Source organism: Odocoileus virginianus, chromosome 7 (genome assembly GCF_023699985.2).
Source record: "Odocoileus virginianus isolate 20LAN1187 ecotype Illinois chromosome 7, Ovbor_1.2, whole genome shotgun sequence".
Lineage (NCBI taxonomy): Eukaryota > Metazoa > Chordata > Mammalia > Artiodactyla > Cervidae > Odocoileus > Odocoileus virginianus.
Window position 1 is genome coordinate 23,828,816 of NC_069680.1, and position 17,722 is coordinate 23,846,537.

The 17,722-nt window shown below is 45.2% G+C and overlaps 1 protein-coding gene and 1 long non-coding RNA gene across 14 annotated transcripts in view; one reads left to right on the forward strand and one right to left on the reverse strand.

The window, feature by feature from the left end:
• The window catches only part of TACC2 (transforming acidic coiled-coil containing protein 2), a 227,728-nt gene that overhangs the window by 8,393 nt on the left and 201,613 nt on the right, over nucleotides 1-17,722 (forward strand). For 12 of the 13 annotated variants that reach the window (XM_070470314.1, XM_070470321.1, XM_070470316.1 and 9 more), the window contains exon 2: nucleotides 17,326-17,404. In XM_070470314.1, coding sequence (XP_070326415.1) covers nucleotides 17,372-17,404 — 33 coding nt within the window. In that variant the 5' untranslated portion in view covers nucleotides 17,326-17,371. Of the gene's footprint in view, nucleotides 1-14,161; nucleotides 14,386-17,325; nucleotides 17,405-17,722 lie in introns of those variants that run through there. The other variant, XM_070470315.1, reaches the window with a different exon arrangement.
• Nucleotides 5,524-10,317, reverse strand: LOC139035985 (uncharacterized). Its single transcript, XR_011488658.1, has 3 exons — nucleotides 10,222-10,317; nucleotides 7,505-7,555; nucleotides 5,524-6,722 (listed from the first exon to the last, which is right to left on the reverse strand). It is a non-coding gene; the product is annotated as an uncharacterized lncRNA (long non-coding RNA).

Genomic DNA, 17,722 nt, shown 5'->3' on the forward strand with positions numbered 1-17,722 from the left:
TTCAGTCATTCCCAGCATCAGGGTCTTTTCCAACAAGTTGGCTCTTCATCAAGTGGCCAAAGGATTGGTGCTTCAGCATCAGTCCTTCTGATGAATATTCAGGGTTGGCGGATTGACTTACAATTTTCTTCTACTTCCTAGCTGTTTTGAGGGTGGGGGAAAAACTTTCCCCAGGTGCTATATATGAAATGCTGTCTCCTGATATTTCCTGTTTTGCAATAGTTCTGTATAATTTGCTGACAGTCCTCTTTTGCATTTTTGTAACATTGGGATGCTCTCCAGGATTGCTGGGTTAATACTGCCCTGTCCTGTCTGTACAGCTACCAAGTTTGGTGGCACAGGGTGGGGAAGCTTTCGTGGTTCTCTGTTTTCCTTGTCGGTCTCTAAATTTTCTCCTGCTCCTTCTTTTCCCCATTCAGCACACAGTTGCCATAGACTGCGTCTCCTGTGGTTTTTGCTTTTTTCCCCTCCCCCAGAGCACTGCACTTTACATCATGTTTGTCTCTTTACAGGCCCTGTGTTTTGAGGCCCTGCCCCCTTGAAGTCCAGGCTCTAACTTGCTCACACACTTTTTTTTTTGGTATTTTCTGACTTCGAGTGGACTTAATCATTCTGACAATAATTTTTAACCAACTTCATCTTCCTTTTGTCTTCACCGTTTTTCTGGTAGCAAAGAAAAAAAATCATTCAAAGTCAATATGAGAAAGAGAGGAAAATTTCATTACATTCAAATTGAGGATTATAATCCATGAGACAGCCTCCCAGAGAGCTCTGAGAACTGCTCTGAAGAGGTAAAGAGGAGGCCAATATTCATGTGATTTTGCAGAAGAGGATACGTGCAATCAGGGACACACTTGAACAGAAGTTTGCTGCTAGCCACAGGAGCAGACATTTTAGTTAACAATTTTAGTGATTTTTTAAGTAAGGGAAGATGCAAGAATCCAGGTTCATAAAAATTTTCTCCTGAAGATATCCAACTATCTGAAGGCCTGTTTTGTCAGTTTTCCCAGAGTACAGAGTGCCTCGTCCTGATCTTTGCCCTGAATTCCTTTCAAGGTGTATTGTGTGCAGGTCGGTGTATTGTGCGTGGTGTGTGTATGTGTAGGTATATCGTGTGCAGTGACTGCAGTGGCTGATGACTTGTGTCTGGTAGAACTGGGTAGTGCTTATCTTTCGGTAGCATCTTAATTCCTCCCAAGGTCTGGGAGGCATTTCATGTTTAATTTGTCCCACTGCACTGGGAATTCTCACTCCTGTTTCAGGTGATGATTTTGTTGATAAGCCACTCAATGTGCTGTTGCTGGACTAGCCCTGTTAACAGAAGTCAAAAGCCTCTGGGCCATCTGTCCTATTAGTCTGTTTTGTTCAGGAAATGGTTTCTTCTTGTTGACTCTTATCTAGAAGTTAGACTATTACCATCGTGGTCTTATAGGACTATATATTTGATCAATCATTTCAAGTATCTAATCATTGTTAATTTTATCTGAGGCTCAGTCACACATTTGATAATGCAAGAACCAAGGATCTAGTAAATAGACAGAATACAGGTAATATACCTAGTAACACTAATAAGTTCCTAAGTAAGTATTTGGGCTTTCCAGATAGTGCTAGTGGTAAAGAACCCACCTGCCAATGCAGGAGATATAAGAGACACAGGTTCGATCCCTGGATTGGGAAGATCCCGTGGAGGAGGGCATGGCAACCCACACCAGTATTCTTGCCTGAAGAATCCCATGGACAGAGGAGCCTGGTGGGTTACAGTTCCTAAGATTCCAGAGTCGGACATGACTGTAGCGACTTAGCACACATATGCAAGTAGGGAGTTAAGCAAAGAACTTCCATTAGGAGCCACCCAGTATCTTCCCAGGTTATCTGACCTGTCTGTTCTGCACCAATCACTATCTTTAAGGGAAATGATATATCGACATTATACATAAAGTTCACCAAAGATGTCCACATGTACAAGGTAAGTGGTGGGTCATCATAACCCTTACAAGACTGAGAAAGAAATATTTTATTCTAAGGAGTTACCTGACTTGTGCCAGAAGGAGAAAAATTGGTCTTTATGGTTGAATGGGTATTTCTGCCGCTGTTGGGGGGAAGTCTGTTGAGGTATAATACAGATACATGATGCATCCCAGAAGGGAGGGAGGAAGCTCAAGTGGGCAGAGAAAATTTTTCTGTTTAAGTTTTTCTTATCTTGCCTTGAAGTGAATTTTTTTTGGCTCCACCATGTGACATGCAGGATCTTTCCTGACCAGGAATCAAAACCTGTGCCTGCTGCACTAGAAGAGCAGAATCTTAACCACTAGACCACCGGCAAAGTCCCTAAAGTGGGAATTTTTATTTCATCACTGCAGTGCTAGGTCGGTCTGTGCTTTCTACAAAGCTCCATGCTGGGGCGATCTTGGGAGCTGAGGAATTGTGCCCTGGGACTGTCTGACTTTTCTCTTTTTATTTATAGTTATTATGAAGAGTGGTTAAACTTCTCTTTCTTCTTACTAAGGGTCTGGTTTTTTGTTATAGTTCCTTTCTCTTTCTCATTGTTTGTATCACTTGGGACCTTAATAGTGGGAGGCAGGTGGCTAGGATGCCTCTTTTGTTTCAGCTGTCCCCAAAGTGAACTTAAAAACAGGAAAATAGGGGCTGGCCATAGCTCAGTGGTTTCTCGACTACAGAGTGATCAAATAACCCAATTACCCTCTCTGAGGCTGGTTTGAGACCTGAGGGCGCTCTCCAGTCCTTCAGAAAAAAAAAAAAAAAAAGGCAGGAAAATAGGATTAAGATATTCTTTTGTTCTTGTTGAAAAGAATGGTACTTAACAAAATCTTATTTATTAGGGCCTTAAAAATTATATAAAAGCTATTTTTATCCTTATTTTTTAAAATCAATTAATTATTTTTCTGGCTGCACCAGTCTTAGTTGTGGCATGTAGGATCTAGTTCCCTGACCAGAGATTGAATCCAGCCCCCCTACATTGGGAGCAAGGAGTCTTAGCCACTGGAATCACCAGAGAAGTCCCCTAATTTTTTAAAGATAAAATTACAATAAACTTATCTGAAGAGCAGAGGTTTTAGAAAGCTTATTTTCTATTTTACAGAATGAAAGTGCCTGACATTAGCCAAAACTCTCTCTAAAGCCTAACAATTACATTTGCAAAGTCTTACTAACTGTCATGTCACTGTGTGTTAATCTCCCAGTCGTGTCCGACCCTTTGCGATCCCATGGACTATAGCCCCCCAGGCTCCTCTGTCCGTGGAATTTCCCCGGCAAGAATACTGCAGTGGGTTGCCACTCTCTTCTCCAGGGAATCTTCCCAATCCAGGGACTGAACCTGGGTCTGCTGCATGGCAGGCAGACTCTTTACCGTCTGAGAAGGCAAATATCTTCCATTTCTTAGTTTAGTTCTAACGCACGACTCATCTGTGTTAATATCTTTGGCTCTGATGTGATTGGCACCGGTACTGCATCTACACTCAAGATCTCTGTCCTGTTGTTTACATTGAAACAGCCTTCCCAGCCCTCGTTCCAGCCTCCTTCCACCCTCCCCTTAGCCTACAGTTCCCAATTAGGTTGATACCATATTTAATTTCCAAAAATGACAGCACAGTTCAGCTTTTGGATTCAAAGTGATGTCTGAATTTTTGTGGGTTTCAACAGCTTGTTTTCATAAGAAATAGGTTTTGCTAGTATCCAGTCCACAGAGAAGGACTGTATGGAAATTGTGAGTAAGGGGAACCTTATATTTAAGGGTATCAGCAAAGATCTGTTTTGGCAGAAGAAAAAGAGACCCCTTACTGCAAATCAATACTCAGCTTCGTGTTTCCACTTTGGGCTAAGGCTCTGTGAGTGGTTTGTAACATGGGATCCTCAGAGATGGTCCTCAGGGAACTATAGGGCAATGACACTTAGTCAGGATACCACTCGTGGCCATCCGTCAAGGAGTTTCTCTTGTAAGCTATCATCTCACCGCTCGAGAGGGATTTGATCCATCCATCAGTCCTCTGTTATGTAGTGTTCTTTGTGATGTTTTCAAGATGGCCAAGAGAATTATGTGCAGGTTGGTATGAAGGAATATTAAAAGGATCCCCCCCCCCAAACCAGTCAATCCTAAAGGAGATCAACCCTGAATATTCATCAGAAGGGCTGATGCTAAAGCTGAAACTCCAATACTTTGGCCACCTGATTCGAAGAACCAACTCATTGGAAAAGACCCTGATGCTGGGAAAGGCTGAGGGCAAGAAGAGAAGGGGATGACAGAGGATGAGAAGGTTGGATGGCATCACCAACTCAATGGACATGAGTTTGAGCAAGCTCCAGCAGAAAGTTAAGGACAGGGCTGTCTGGCGTGCTGCAGTTTATGGAGTCACAAAGAGTTGGACATGACTTAGCGACCAAACAACGACAATGTAATAAACCATCCCCAAACTTGGTGGTTGACAAGAATAACCACTCATTTAGCCTCTGATTCTGTGGATTGGCAATTTTGGCTGGTCTCAGCTATGATCCCTCATGTGTCTGTGGTCAGCTGTGGGCTGGCTAACTGACAGCTACCACTCATCAGTCATGAAGACAAGAGAACATGCTGATTGAATGCAGTCTCAGAACAAGGCAGATTTAGATTGGCGCTTGAGTAAAGGTCTATACAGACGTCTAAGATAATGGTCCATAAAGTCAGGTGGATTGGCCCTGTTGGTTCTCAGGCCTCAGCAGTGGCTATTGCCCGGCCCATGCCCAAATCGTAGTCACAATTGCCCAGAGCCCTTAGTTCAGTTCTCATGGAATCTTGAGTGGAATCTAGACTGTGGAGCAATATAAGTAGCTGTCCAGTGAACCAGTATACCTCTCTCCAGATAAGATGCCTCAGAATGGAGTGAGTTTCCCATCACTGCAGGTAATCAAGCAGGGATTCCATGATTATCCCTAGGTTCTAGTTCAGAGGTTCAAAATTTAGAGGGTATCATCACCATGAATACCTGGCTTCTGTCCCCAAAGAACCAGATTCCAGCTCATGAACTAGACCTTTCAAGACCTGTGTCAAATATCCTGGGATGTGACTGTCAATAGAGACCCCAGGTCTCCCCATTAAAAAGCAGCATAGGGCTCCAGAACTCTCCTGACACAAGAATCCTCCCCTCTCCACCCTAACTGCTTGTGCTGGCTCTGTCATTTCCCCCATTTCTGATTCTGCCAACCTCATTGTGCCCCTGAGTCTATCCCCCATTCGCAAGTCTGTGGATTCAGTATCTTCCTGCCTGATCTAACCTAGGGCGGCAGGTCTAGGCTAACCACCCCCCCATCACCACCTGCCTCACTCTACAACCTCCTCCACCATCCCAGGCAGAAAGAAGTTGTAAGGAATGAGATGTGTGTTTTTAAACAGCTAAAATTTGGCAACCACTTAGTATGCACTGTAGCTATTAAATATGGTACTGTAGCCATGGGACAATATTTTTGATATGTTACTGTTAAATGGAAAAGAGTTTAAAAAAAAAATACCAAGAGTATGTGTGATCCCCGACTTTTATTTTTGTGGATTTTATTTAAGTTTATAAATACATGCTCACCCAGATGTCAGCTGGGGTCTCCCTGCTCTTTTTTAAATTCAAAATTGGAATAATTTACTTGGAGAGATTTAGAGAATAGGCATAGTTGTCAGTTGCCTGTGATAGTTAAGATGCAATTTGAAATGCAGAGAGTCTGATAAAATGACATGAGCAATGAACAAACAGGAACACCTCTCTGGGTCCAGACGATCCCTCGATGAGGTATGGAGATCAGAAGCACAGAACTTATTTATGGCATCCACCATAATACCATAAACAACATGCAGCTTTGGGAAATGCCGTAACATTGTTCACCTGCTAGTCTCCTGGAGGGTCTCCTGCAGAGGCATGGGTCAGGATGGCTCACCACAGGGCCAGGGGCAATCGCAGCAGTAGTTCTGGGAGGTGCCCCTCAGTGCGAGCCCTTTTGGAGGTCGCCACCAGCCCTACCACAACGCCTACAGACCTCCCTGCCTTTCCAGTTCAAATCCGGGCCTATGAGATCTCCAAAGTCCACCCTCAGATTTCCGTGAATCCCCAAAAGTTTATGATACTCTCTGTCTCCTCTACTTCAGGCTCCTACTTTACACTGTCTTTGTTCCATATTGTACTGATTCAAATATGAATAAAACGTAGCCCTTTCTTCAAGCTGCAAACGCCAATCCTAGCCAAAGATCGTCCAAAGCAAGACACAGTACTTGCAAAGCATTGCTGAACGTAGCATGAAAATTTGGGGGAGAGAGAAGGACTTTGTGATCTGTTCTATTCAGTTGCTCAGTGATGTTTGAGGCTCTTTGCAACCCCATGGACTGCAGCACACCAGGCTTTCCTGTCCTTCACCATGAGTCCTGGAGCTTGCTCAAACTCATGTCCATTGAGTCAGTGATGCCATCCAACCGTTTCACTCTCTGTCATCCCCTTTTCCTCTTCAATCTTTCCCAGCATCAGCATCTTTTCCAATGGATCAGCTCTTTGCATCAGGTGGCCAAAGTATTGGAGCTTCAGCATCAGTCCTTCCAGTGGATATTCAGGGTTGATTTTCTTTAGGATTGACTGCCTTGATCTCCTTGTTGTCCAAGGCACTCTCAAGAGTCTTCTCCAGTACACGGTTCAAAGGCATCAATTCTTCGGTGCTCAGCCTTTTTTATTGTCCAGCTCTCACATCTGTGCATGAGACTTTGCGACACGATAGCAGAAAGCAACTTTAAAATGATGTTAGACTTTCTTATTATTCAAGTTACCCCATTTCAGGGGAAGTTCCACTGCCGCTTTACCTTTTTCTCTGTCCCACACCAAAGCCCAGGTTCATCTCCTCCAGCCTCCATTTCCTTTCTCTGACCTTGTGACCTCTTCTCTGACCTTCCCTCTCAAGAAGCAAACCCCAAATGCTGTCATTTAACATGGGAGCAGCGTAAACAACTCATTTTCCTGAGCTTCAGCTCCTGCCAGTATTTGCATCTACACAGATTAAATCAAGTTGTTCTGCTACAGGAAGAACATTCTCCAAAGGAATACTGAGCTTGACTTGAGAAGGAGCCCAGGCTGTCCCTCTGCAGGATGGAGGAGCGCTGGGATGCTCCACCAAGAGTGAGGCTCTTTTCACTGGGGCCAGTTACCTAAACTCTCCGGCCTGATGCTCAACATCTGTCAACAAGTCTTATATTAGGTCTCTGCTTCTCCACTCTAGGCCAATGGCCCTCTGCTGGGCAGGCAGGTTACAAGATTTTGATATCCTCAATTCTAGGTGTGACCAGGTGGGAACTGGGCGGTGGACAAGCCGTCCAGGAGCCTTGTCCCCAATCAGGGGCTATATTCATGTGATTGTAATCTGTGTGTGGGGGATTCCCTGGGGCTCAGCAGTAAATAATTCACCCGCCAATGCAGGAGATGCGGGTTCGATCCCTGGATCGGGAAGGTCCCCTGGAGAAGGAAATGGCTACCCACTCCAGTATTCTTACCTGGGAAATCCCATGGACAGAGGAACCTGTTGGGCTGTAGTCCATGGGGGTCTGCAAATGAGCCGGACACGAATTAGCGACCAAACAACAACAATAAATTCTATGTGCCATTATGTGAAGAGCTTGGGAGACTTAGAGGCCAGAGCTGTAGTCCCTCTGAATTCTAATAGCTGGTAATAGAGATTGACATTTGGGTGAGAGAAAGTCCAGGTTGTAATTGGGTCTGAGCACGTTGTTGGTGATGGGGAATCCTAAACAAGTCACTAAGGGTTTCCCTCCCTGGTGGTTCAGCTGGGAAAGAATCTACCTGCAATGCAAGAGATGTCCTGTAATGTAGGAGACCTGGGTTCAATCCCTGGGTTGGGAAGTTCCCCTGGAGAAGGAAATGACAACTCATTCCAGTATCCTGGCTTGGGAAGTCCCATGGACAGAGGAGCCTGGTGGGCTACAGGCCATGGGGTTGCAAAGAGTCAGGCACGACTTAGCACTAAGCCACCATTAAAGTTAGAACTGCTGATGGAGTGAACTTGCTTTACTTTTTCATTTAATTGGACCCATGGTTATTGGGTTTCAGGGCAGAGAGTCTGGAACCAGGAGAAAGAAGACTTGGGTTTGATCTCAGCTCTGCCATCATATCAGAGTCAAGTCAGAAGGCAGAATGTTCCAGTTATTTTAACAGCAAGAATTTAATATAAAGGATTGCTATCTAGATAACTACAAAGGCAGACTCTAAGGGACGGTGGAAGGCGACCACTGCGGGAAGCAGGTGCCACACTGAGGGTTTAGGGAGCACAGAGAAGTAGGGGTTAGGATTTAGGGTGTGGAGGCAGGGCCCCACAGAAGGTGACCTCAGACCTCTGTGAAGGGATCTCTAGTCAGCTGAGAGCTGGGAAAACTGGACTCCTCTGCTGCCCCGGGAGGGGACTGTGGCTGCTGAGGGGGAGCGGTGAGCCTGGGGTGATGCTCCCAGAAGCGGGAGGCAGACAGGAAGTTGTGTGCCTTACTTCCGCCTCGCTCCTCTGGGCCCTGGCTTCCCCTGGCAGAGATTCTCAAGGAGCATTGGCAAAGCAGAAGTGGGGTTTTCAGAGTCTCCCAGCATCTGAATAGAGTGGATTTGGAGCTGAGAAACAAGAACTTAATAACTGGCCCAGCTGCTCACCAGCAGTCTTGTGTCTGATCCCCATGGTGTGAGAACAGGTGATTTCTAAGTTCCGTGAGACTCGACTTTTCACATCAAAGTTTCCAGGTGGCTTCAGAGATGGGGGTGGGGGGGGGGGGCTTCCCTGATAGCTCAGTTGGTAAAGAGTCCACCTGCAATGCAGGAGACCCCAGTTCGATTCCTGGGTTGGGAAGATTCCCCTGGAGAAGGGAATGGTTACCAACTCCAGTATTCTGGCCTGGAAAATTATATACAGTCCATGGGGTCACAAAGAGTCAGACACAACTGAGCAACTTTGACTTTCAGAGATGGGAGAGAGAAGAAGACAAGAGGCTAAGGGAGGATATGAAGGAAGAGCTGTGATTTCACTCAAACAGCTGGGGCAGCCAGGTCCGCGGTGTTCGGGGAGGGCCTCTGCCAGGGCAGAAAGCAGGCAGTGCCTCTTAATAAATCCCCTTCCCAGGCTACGGGTGTTTGTTTGTATTAAAACAGGAACATGATAACAGAGCTATAAGTAGCTCCGTGCTCAGCTGTGCAAGGTAGGGACTTAGAAGAACTGAGTGCAGCCACTGGAGGAAGAGGCTGAGGTTACTGCCTGCCTGGAGTGAGGGTTGGGGCCATTTGTGGGAACAGCAGCTGGCTGAGGTCACTGGGTTTGCCAGGCAGCCAAAGGAGCTGCTGGGTCAGGTGAACCTGAGCTGGCTGCCAGCGAGCAAGCATTCCCTCCCAGTCAGCGCCCCCACATCCTGGGCTGACGCAGGGCCCGAATGGCCGGAGGCCACTGTGCCCAGAGCAGTGCCACGCAGGAAAGGTGGGTCTATGTGATCTTGCTAGGCTGGTCTGGAGACCACTCTGGAGCCTGCAGAGGCCTTGCCAGGGCAGCCTGCCTCTTGGAAGCAAGCCTGGTCTAAGTCCAGTTCTAGTTCCAGCCCTTGTTTGCTGTGAGAGGACAGGCAGATCATTTCCACCCTCTAGGCCTCCACTTCCTCATCTGTGTTGGAGAAGGTGATCTCCAAGGTCAACAGTCGAGACGATTCAATGCTGAAGAAGAATCAAAGTGTGTTAAGCCTGTAAAATATATACATTTCCCCCCATATACAAAAAGAGAGTTTTTAAAATAAAGAATTAAAAGCCCTGCACAGAAAACTCAATGAGATTGATGAATCAACACATCCCAGTAGCTTGTTCACAGAACAGTGGGAGTTTGGCGGCAAAACCTCTCTGAGTCCAGGCATTATCATCGATGAAACCAGGCCTGCATGATCTCAACTTTGTTTCTCCAAATCCTTGTGCCTCCCACCCTGTACACAGCAGATAAAGTGGGGGATCAGCCCAGACAGCACAATTTGGGTTCTGAGCTGCGTCCTCCACCCACATGCTGCTCTGCACAGTTTAGCTGCCATGCTGGTTCTCCTGGCTTTATCCCCTCCTCTGTCGGACTTGACTCCAAGTCCCATTTCCCCAGTGATGCTCTTGGCTCCTCTCAGCAACGCTTCTGGCTACCCACCCCCACTAGGCTGCCCGAGCTGTGATTCTTCATCACCAGCCCAAACCTTACCTTCTACCCTCCTCCAGATTAGTGAGTGGAAATCATAAGCTGAGGCCTTCCCAAGAAGCTTCAGTGGATAACAGCTAGAAACTCCATGTGTTACTACAGAAATAAATGAGTGAGCGATAAAGGCAGTCAGTTACCTTTGGACTCTAGGTGAAAATCTTCCAGGGTGACAGCATTACACTGTTCATTGAATACTGGGGTTGGGGCCAACCAGACTCATCCTTCCTCTTACTCTCTCCTGGACTTCAACTGTTTATCTGTACAAAAAGAACATACCTGCCTCATATTAATAGTTTTACTGTAAGTGCAGGGGAACATAAGCACCTCAGTGCTTAGCATGTAGAAAGAGCTCAGTATTTATTAAATAGATGAGTAACTGAGTGAATGAACTGAAGACGGTCCTGGTTTGGGACTTTCCTGGTGGTCCAGTGTTTGGGACTGTGTTCCCAATTCAGGGGTTTGATCCCTGGTCAGGAAACTAGATCCCTCATGCCACAACTAAGACTGGATGCAGCCAAATAAATCTTTTTTAAAAAGGAAAAAAAGGCTGTCCTGGTTTATATTTGCAGCTGTGATGATGTGACACCAGTCAATACACCAGTTTAAAAATAAAAATTCTTACAAACAACTATCTTTTAAAACAAAGTTTATATTTGAATCGACAGGAGACTAGGTGGGTAGAAGAAACCTTTGTGAATTCAGCCTTGCTTGTGACAAGCTGCCTTGAATCAATTAGAATCTTAAATCGTGGATCATTTTTTAACAACTGCAGTTTCATTCAGCCAGGGACATAGAGTAACTCTAGTTAAATTACCATTGGGCACCTAGTGATGATCATATAGAGGGACAGAATTGGAACGATGTGTCACTTGCCCAGTAAATATTTCAATGTCAATTGCCTTGTCAGTGTTCTTGGAACCATGTACTTCTTATTGGCCTATGTTATACATAGTCTTCACCAACATCTGTCTCTTAATGCACGAGTCAGTTTAGCTGATAAACCTATTTCTAGTTAGTAACACCTGAATTCGTGATTTTTCTTTTTTTTTTTTTCATGATTTTTCTGAAGGGATAAAAAAGAAGGCAGCATAAGCTTTGTTTTGCTGTGGGATTTGCCTGTTGGGGGCTCCAAAGAGACCCACTGCCAGTAATAATATAATAGCCAACAATTTATCAAGTGCTTAATCTATTGCAAGAGCTTTCTGGAACGTATCTTACCACAGTCACCATTTTAGAGATGGCAAAACTGAGCACAGAGAAATTAAATCATTTGCCAGCATTTATACATCAGGTAGGTGGTGGAGTTGGTGTTCCCAGGGCAGTGTTCTGGTCCCGGTGGCTGGTTCATAATCACAACCTTATCCTGCCTCCAAAGGCAGGTTGTCCCAGAGACAGATGACGGAGCTCACATGCATGAATCTTTCACCATCTGCGGCAGGAAGTAGAGACTGGTCAGTTGCTGAATGTCCAGCTTGGAAGAAAACAGCTCAAAGAGGGAAGCTGATCAGCTATGAACATGTGTAGACTGTGATAAGATTGCTGTTGGGGTCCTGTCAGAGTACTGCCTTGAGGACAAGGGGTCACGGCTAAGGAATGAAGACACTCTGGATTCCATGGTGTCCTGCCTCTGGGTCCATCCCCTGTGTCTGGGGAAATCTATCTTTTTAAGAGGCCGAGCACTAGTTCCTGGGATGGAAGCGGAAGAGTCTGTTTACTCCTTCACTCTCTTCCCTAGTCGCAGTGACTCTGATGCCTGGTGGTGGTTAGGACAGCAGTGGTGAGACAGGTGTCAACAACGATGCTTAATGTCCGGTAGCCGTGGTCCAGGGCCTGGTGGTGGTCACAGGAACAGATGAGGCTGCAGAGTTGGCCGAGGGAGAGGTTCCTGGAGGGGATTTGCACTGCTGAAGTGCACACAGCTGAAAATTGAATACCGAACATCCCCCACCTTCACGGTCTTTACGGGACTCTGCCATTTTGGTTGGCCATCCTCTCTCCGTCCTTCACCCCTCTCCTTGGAAGTGAGCACCCCATTCCCTCCTTCTCTTTGTCAGGGTTTTGCTACATTTGCTCACCTGTTGAAGACTTGCTTGGGATATTTCTTCATTCCCAATGGGCTCATTTAAGATATTTTGCTTAAAAAGTTTCTCTTCCCTAGAAGAATTCTCTTTTGATTTTTTTGATGGGAGTGGGGGATGAGGGCAGGCCAATGTTCTTATTTTTTATCCCTTGAAATCTCAAGTTTATGGAACTCTAGTATTAATAAACCCAAAACCAGTCATTTGCAAAATTTTCCCCAGTAGTAGATTTATTTTTTTTCAAGCAATAGCTTATGCAGAATCTCAAGATATGAAACACATTCACTTTTAAAAATTGAGGTGAAATTCACATGACACAAAATTAACCATTTTATTTTTATTAGATATGGTTGATTCACAATGTTGTGTTAATTTAAGGTGTACAGTGAAGTGAGTTACCCATTCTTTTCAGATTCTGTTCCCATATAGGTTGTTACAGAATACTAAATAGAGTTCCCTGTGCTATACAGTAGTTCCTTATTAGTTATCTATTTTATATACAGTAGTGTGCATACATTAATCTGCACAGCATGTGGAATCTTAGTTCCCTGACCAGGGATCGAACCCGGCCCACCACCCCTGCAATGGAAGTACAGCATCTTAACCACTGGACCTCCAGGGAAGTCCCTATCTCTGTTTTATAAAAAGTTTCTTGGTATCATTTTTATTAGATTCCACATATAAGTGATATCATATGTATGTCCCTGTCTGTCTGACTTCACTTAGTATGATAATCTCTAGGTCCATCCATGTTGCTGCAAATGGATTAACCATTTTAAAGTGAGCAATTAAGTGGTATTTGACACCTTCACAATGTTGGTATCTCCCTCTATGGATTTACACATTCTGGATATTTCACGTCAATAAAATCATGTAATATGTGACCTTTTGTGTCTGGCTGCTTTCATTTAACATAGTACTTTCAAGGTTTGTCCAAGTTATAGCATGTGTCGGAATTTCATTCTTTTTTATGGCTGAATAAATATTCCACTGTATGAATAGATCTCAACTTGCTTATCCATTGCCTGCTGAAACATACACACTTCGGCTCTGTTTGAACCAGCACTGGGGCTCTGAGATCCCCTTCCACATCCAACTTTCCCCTTCAAGGAGGTCCTGACACTCCTCTGAGCTTGGTGACACCTGGTCTCCAGGAGACCTTTGATGAAATGCTGACTTGTTTCCCTGGAGGAGTCACAGTGGAGACACAAGTAAGAGTTTTCTGCAGAATGAATGAAAGTCTGCCACCACAAAAAATAATATGCATATATGTTAAAATTGGCTTCATTCATGCAAATAAGTGGCTGATTGTTAATCACTGGAATCTGGGGGAGGAAGGAAGCTGCCTGACACAAGGGTCTTCGGGGGCCCGCCCATCTCCAGCCCCACCCTCGGGCTGCAGATCCCCTCCTTCATCTTGGGCGGACAAGTCTGCCTACCCGCAGTCTGGGCTTTTTACAACTTCACTTGTTGAAACTCAAGCCACGCCTGGCTAACTACATTCTGCACGCATCACACTATAAACAGGTGCCAGACTGCTGGCGTCATCCTGTTTCCACAAGTTTTCTTTGTCTTTCCATGTTATTTACGGTGGAATTTTCCCAGGTGCAAGCAGGAAGCCCTTGGAGCATTTTCTAGAAGGAAAGTTTTGTCCCCCTCGCTAAACCGTAGGGGCGCGAGTGACTCATGGTGCCCCTGCTCCGGGGCAGGCCAGTCCTGCTCCCCTAGGTGCGGCCAATCAGATCACAGGGGCTAGTGTTGGTTTGGATAAGCCTTTGCTGAAAAGAGCCCAGCTCATGTACAAACGGGGAAAATCCTCCGCGTGAAAGGCCAGCCTCAATGGGCTGGGAAATGCTGATGTCTGTGTATTCACCGCATGACTCGCAGGCTCTGCCCAGGTGTGGGGTGCAGCTGGTTTGTGTCAGCGTCGTGGGTGGAGACTGTTTGGGCTGCTTGCCCGACGGCTTGAGGTGGGTCAGCGCCTCTGCTTAGACCTCGCCCACTTCTGAATGGAGGAAGAGAAAGTCCAGTTGCTGAAACGCAGACTTTCCCGGCCTCGGCCTCCAAAGTCAACAGACTATCCCCGACCGTAAGTAGATGGCAGAGTGGTACCTCCCCCCCGGTGTTGGGGAAGCCTAACGCAGGGCAGTTCTAGAGGGCACTGGGAGAGACTTCCAGACACAGTCAGGCTTCCTTCCAGGAGGTTTTGAAATTTACACCGAGCCAGAGGCAGTTTTAAAAGCTAGTTTAAAAAACCTAGTTCAACAGATAAGTAATGAGATCCTACTGTATAGCAAAGGGAACTCTACACAGTTCTCTGTGGTGACCTGCAGAGGAAGGAAATCTAAAGAAGAGAGGATAAATGACTACGCTGAGCTGATCCACTTTGCTGTAGGGTAGAAACTCACACAACATTGTAAAGCAATTGTACTGCAATAAAAATTTTAAAAAGTGAAACCTAATTTAGATGTTCTGATTCTTAAGGAAATTTATTGAATTTTATTTGGTGATTGAGTTTGAAAAATTAATATTGCATCGAATCATGTGTAATTCCAGCTGCGCAGTGGTTCAGCCTGACAGATACAAGGAAGTTACTTTAATGGAGAAGGGCACAGTGATTTTAACACTCACCGTTGTTTCCTAAGGAGGCATCATGTTGCAAATGAACAGAAAAAATAAACTGAAGTGATTGATTTTAAATAAATGAACATTTTACATTCTATAAGTGAGCATATGCTTCCTTTTTTTGGTCCATCTTATAAACAGCAAATGGCAAAAAAGGACTGAGCAATTGCAACTTTTTCATTAGAGAGTTAGGAGGGAGAGAGTTGATCATTACAGTGATGCCACTCATAATTTTCTCTGTTGGGGGCATTTTATTTATTTAATTTTTAAAAAGCGTTTTATGTTGGAGTATAACCAGTTAACAATGCTGTGATAGTTTCAGGTGGACAGTAAAGGGACTCAGCCATGCCTATACATGTATCCATTCTCTTGAGGGCTTTTTAACTGGACTTGTTCAAAAATTTATATTTTATTTTCCTGGGACTGTTAATTACACATAGTATGTGGTAGCTACTCACTCAGTGTTGGTTGAATGGCTAAGCAAATCAACAGACATGTTTTATTTTGAGTTAAGTCCATCGCTGAAGTTTTCTGAGGAAATGCTATGATGACAGCCATCCTGCCATGGAAGAAATCTTGAATCAGAAGGAAGGAGACTGGGGTCTGTTTCCAGCTTTGGCTTCTCCAGCTGGGTCTTTGGCAAATGCCTGGCCTTCTCTGCAGCCTGTTTTCCCACTTGATTAAATTGGTGATCTCTAAGGCTCCAGCTCAAAAAGTCTGTAATTTAATTTATTTATTTACTGAAGTATAGTTGCTTTAATACAACGATATGATGGGGCTTCCCTGGGCGGTCCAGTGATTGAGACTCGATGCTCCCAATGTTTGATCACTGGTTGAGGAAGTAGGATCCTGCATGCCACACGGTGCAGCCAAAAATAAAAACAAAATTTTTTTAAAAAGGCATTTATTTTATTGAAAAAATACAATGTTGTGTTACTGCTGCATAGACAAATGATTCAGTTATACACACACACACACACACACACACACACACACACACATATATATATATGTTGTTGTTGTTTAGTCACTAAATTGTGTCTACCCGTCTCTTTTGTACCCCATGGACTGTAGCCTGCTGGGCTCTTCTGTCCATGGGATTTTCAAGGCAAGAATACTGGGATGGGTTGCCATTTTCTTCTCCAGGGGATATTCCCAACCCAGGGATTGAACCCACATCACCCACATTGGCAGGCAGATTGTTTACCACTGAGCCACCAGGGAAGCCAATACATACATATACACATTCTCTTTTAGAATGTTATTTTCCATTATGATTTATCATAGGGTATTGAATATAGGTCTCTGTGCTATATAGTAGGACATTGTTGTTTATCTGTTCTATATATAAAAGCTTACCTGGTAGCCATATTGCCGCCAATGGCGTTATTTTATTCTTTTTTATGACTGAGTAGTATTCCAGTGTGTATAAAGTACCACATCTTCTTTATCCATTCATCTGTCAGTGGACACTTAGGTTGCTTCCATGGCTTGGCTATTGTGAATAGTGCTGCTGTGAACATAGGGGTGCATGTAATTGAAAAGTCTGTAATTTTAAAAGCTTTCTGTAACTTGGTTTCTCCACCTGGAAAAGTGAACAGATAGTCACACTCCTGCTTCTGTTATGGGGTCTCAGAGCTGGAATTCTGTTGGGTGATGCCAGCAGACATACTGGGTTTCTCCGTGGGCTGTGTGGGAAGCACCTTCATTACAATGATGATTAATAAGCAGTGTCATCAAGTGAGCCCGATGCAGTGACTCTGGGTGTCCGGGCAGCAAGCCGCCTTACATGATTATTTATTCACTGTCTGGCTACAGCAACCCATTTCCCTCAGCAAGAAGACCGTGCTGCCTTCAGAGAAATATGTGCAGAAGTGAAACTGATTTGCCGAAACAAGTGTTTAGAGTAAAAAATATCAATACCACATGTTCCCGAGGAGCAGTGGATTTCACGCCTGCTAATGTTAGACACCCAGCTCTGCTGTCCCCGACGGTGGGACCCCAGCCACGCTCTGGATTTCCAAACCAAACACAATTGGAAACAGAAAACGCTCTGACAGTGGCATGCCTCATGCTCTCCTTGGCAAACCATACCCTTTTGTCGCTCCGTTTGTATATATCCGTATATGTGTACATTGGCGTTAAGTCAGAGACTCAGTAACAAACTCGTCTTTCAGAAGCGTCTGCCAACCGTGGGTGGGAGTTAACCACCAAGCCTGTACTGGGAAAGACGGCTGGGTGGCACTTTGCAAAGGAAAACCCTTCAAAAGCAGTTTTCCATGATGTGACTCTCGAGATAAACACTCCCCATCATCTGGTTTTTAAGTTCAGGGAGATGAGTAGGCAGAGAAGCCCCAGACCTTCTTCACTTTTACGGATGCACATACCCTTTCGTTTCTTCCAGTTGGCACTGGTAAACCCCGGAGGGACGCCGAGCACCCCGAGTCGTCATGGGCAACGAGAACAGCACCTCAGGCAACCAGGTGGGTGTCACGGGGCCTCCCCTTGACCTGCACGGGGCTCCTGACCAGCACTGACTGGACTCTTCAGCATCTCCTCTCCTCTCTGTATCCCTGTAGGAGTTCTTCATTCCATTTTCAGAAGTGGTCGTATTAAGTGATGTTAGTCGCTCAGTCAGCTCAGTCGTGTCCGATTCTTTGTGGCCCCATGGACTGTAGCCCCTCAAGCTCCTCTGTCCATGGGATTTTCCAGGCAAGAATGCTGGAGGGTTGCCATTCCCTTCTCCAGGGGATCTTCCCAACCCAAGCATCGAACCTGGGCCTCCCGTACTGCGGGCAGGT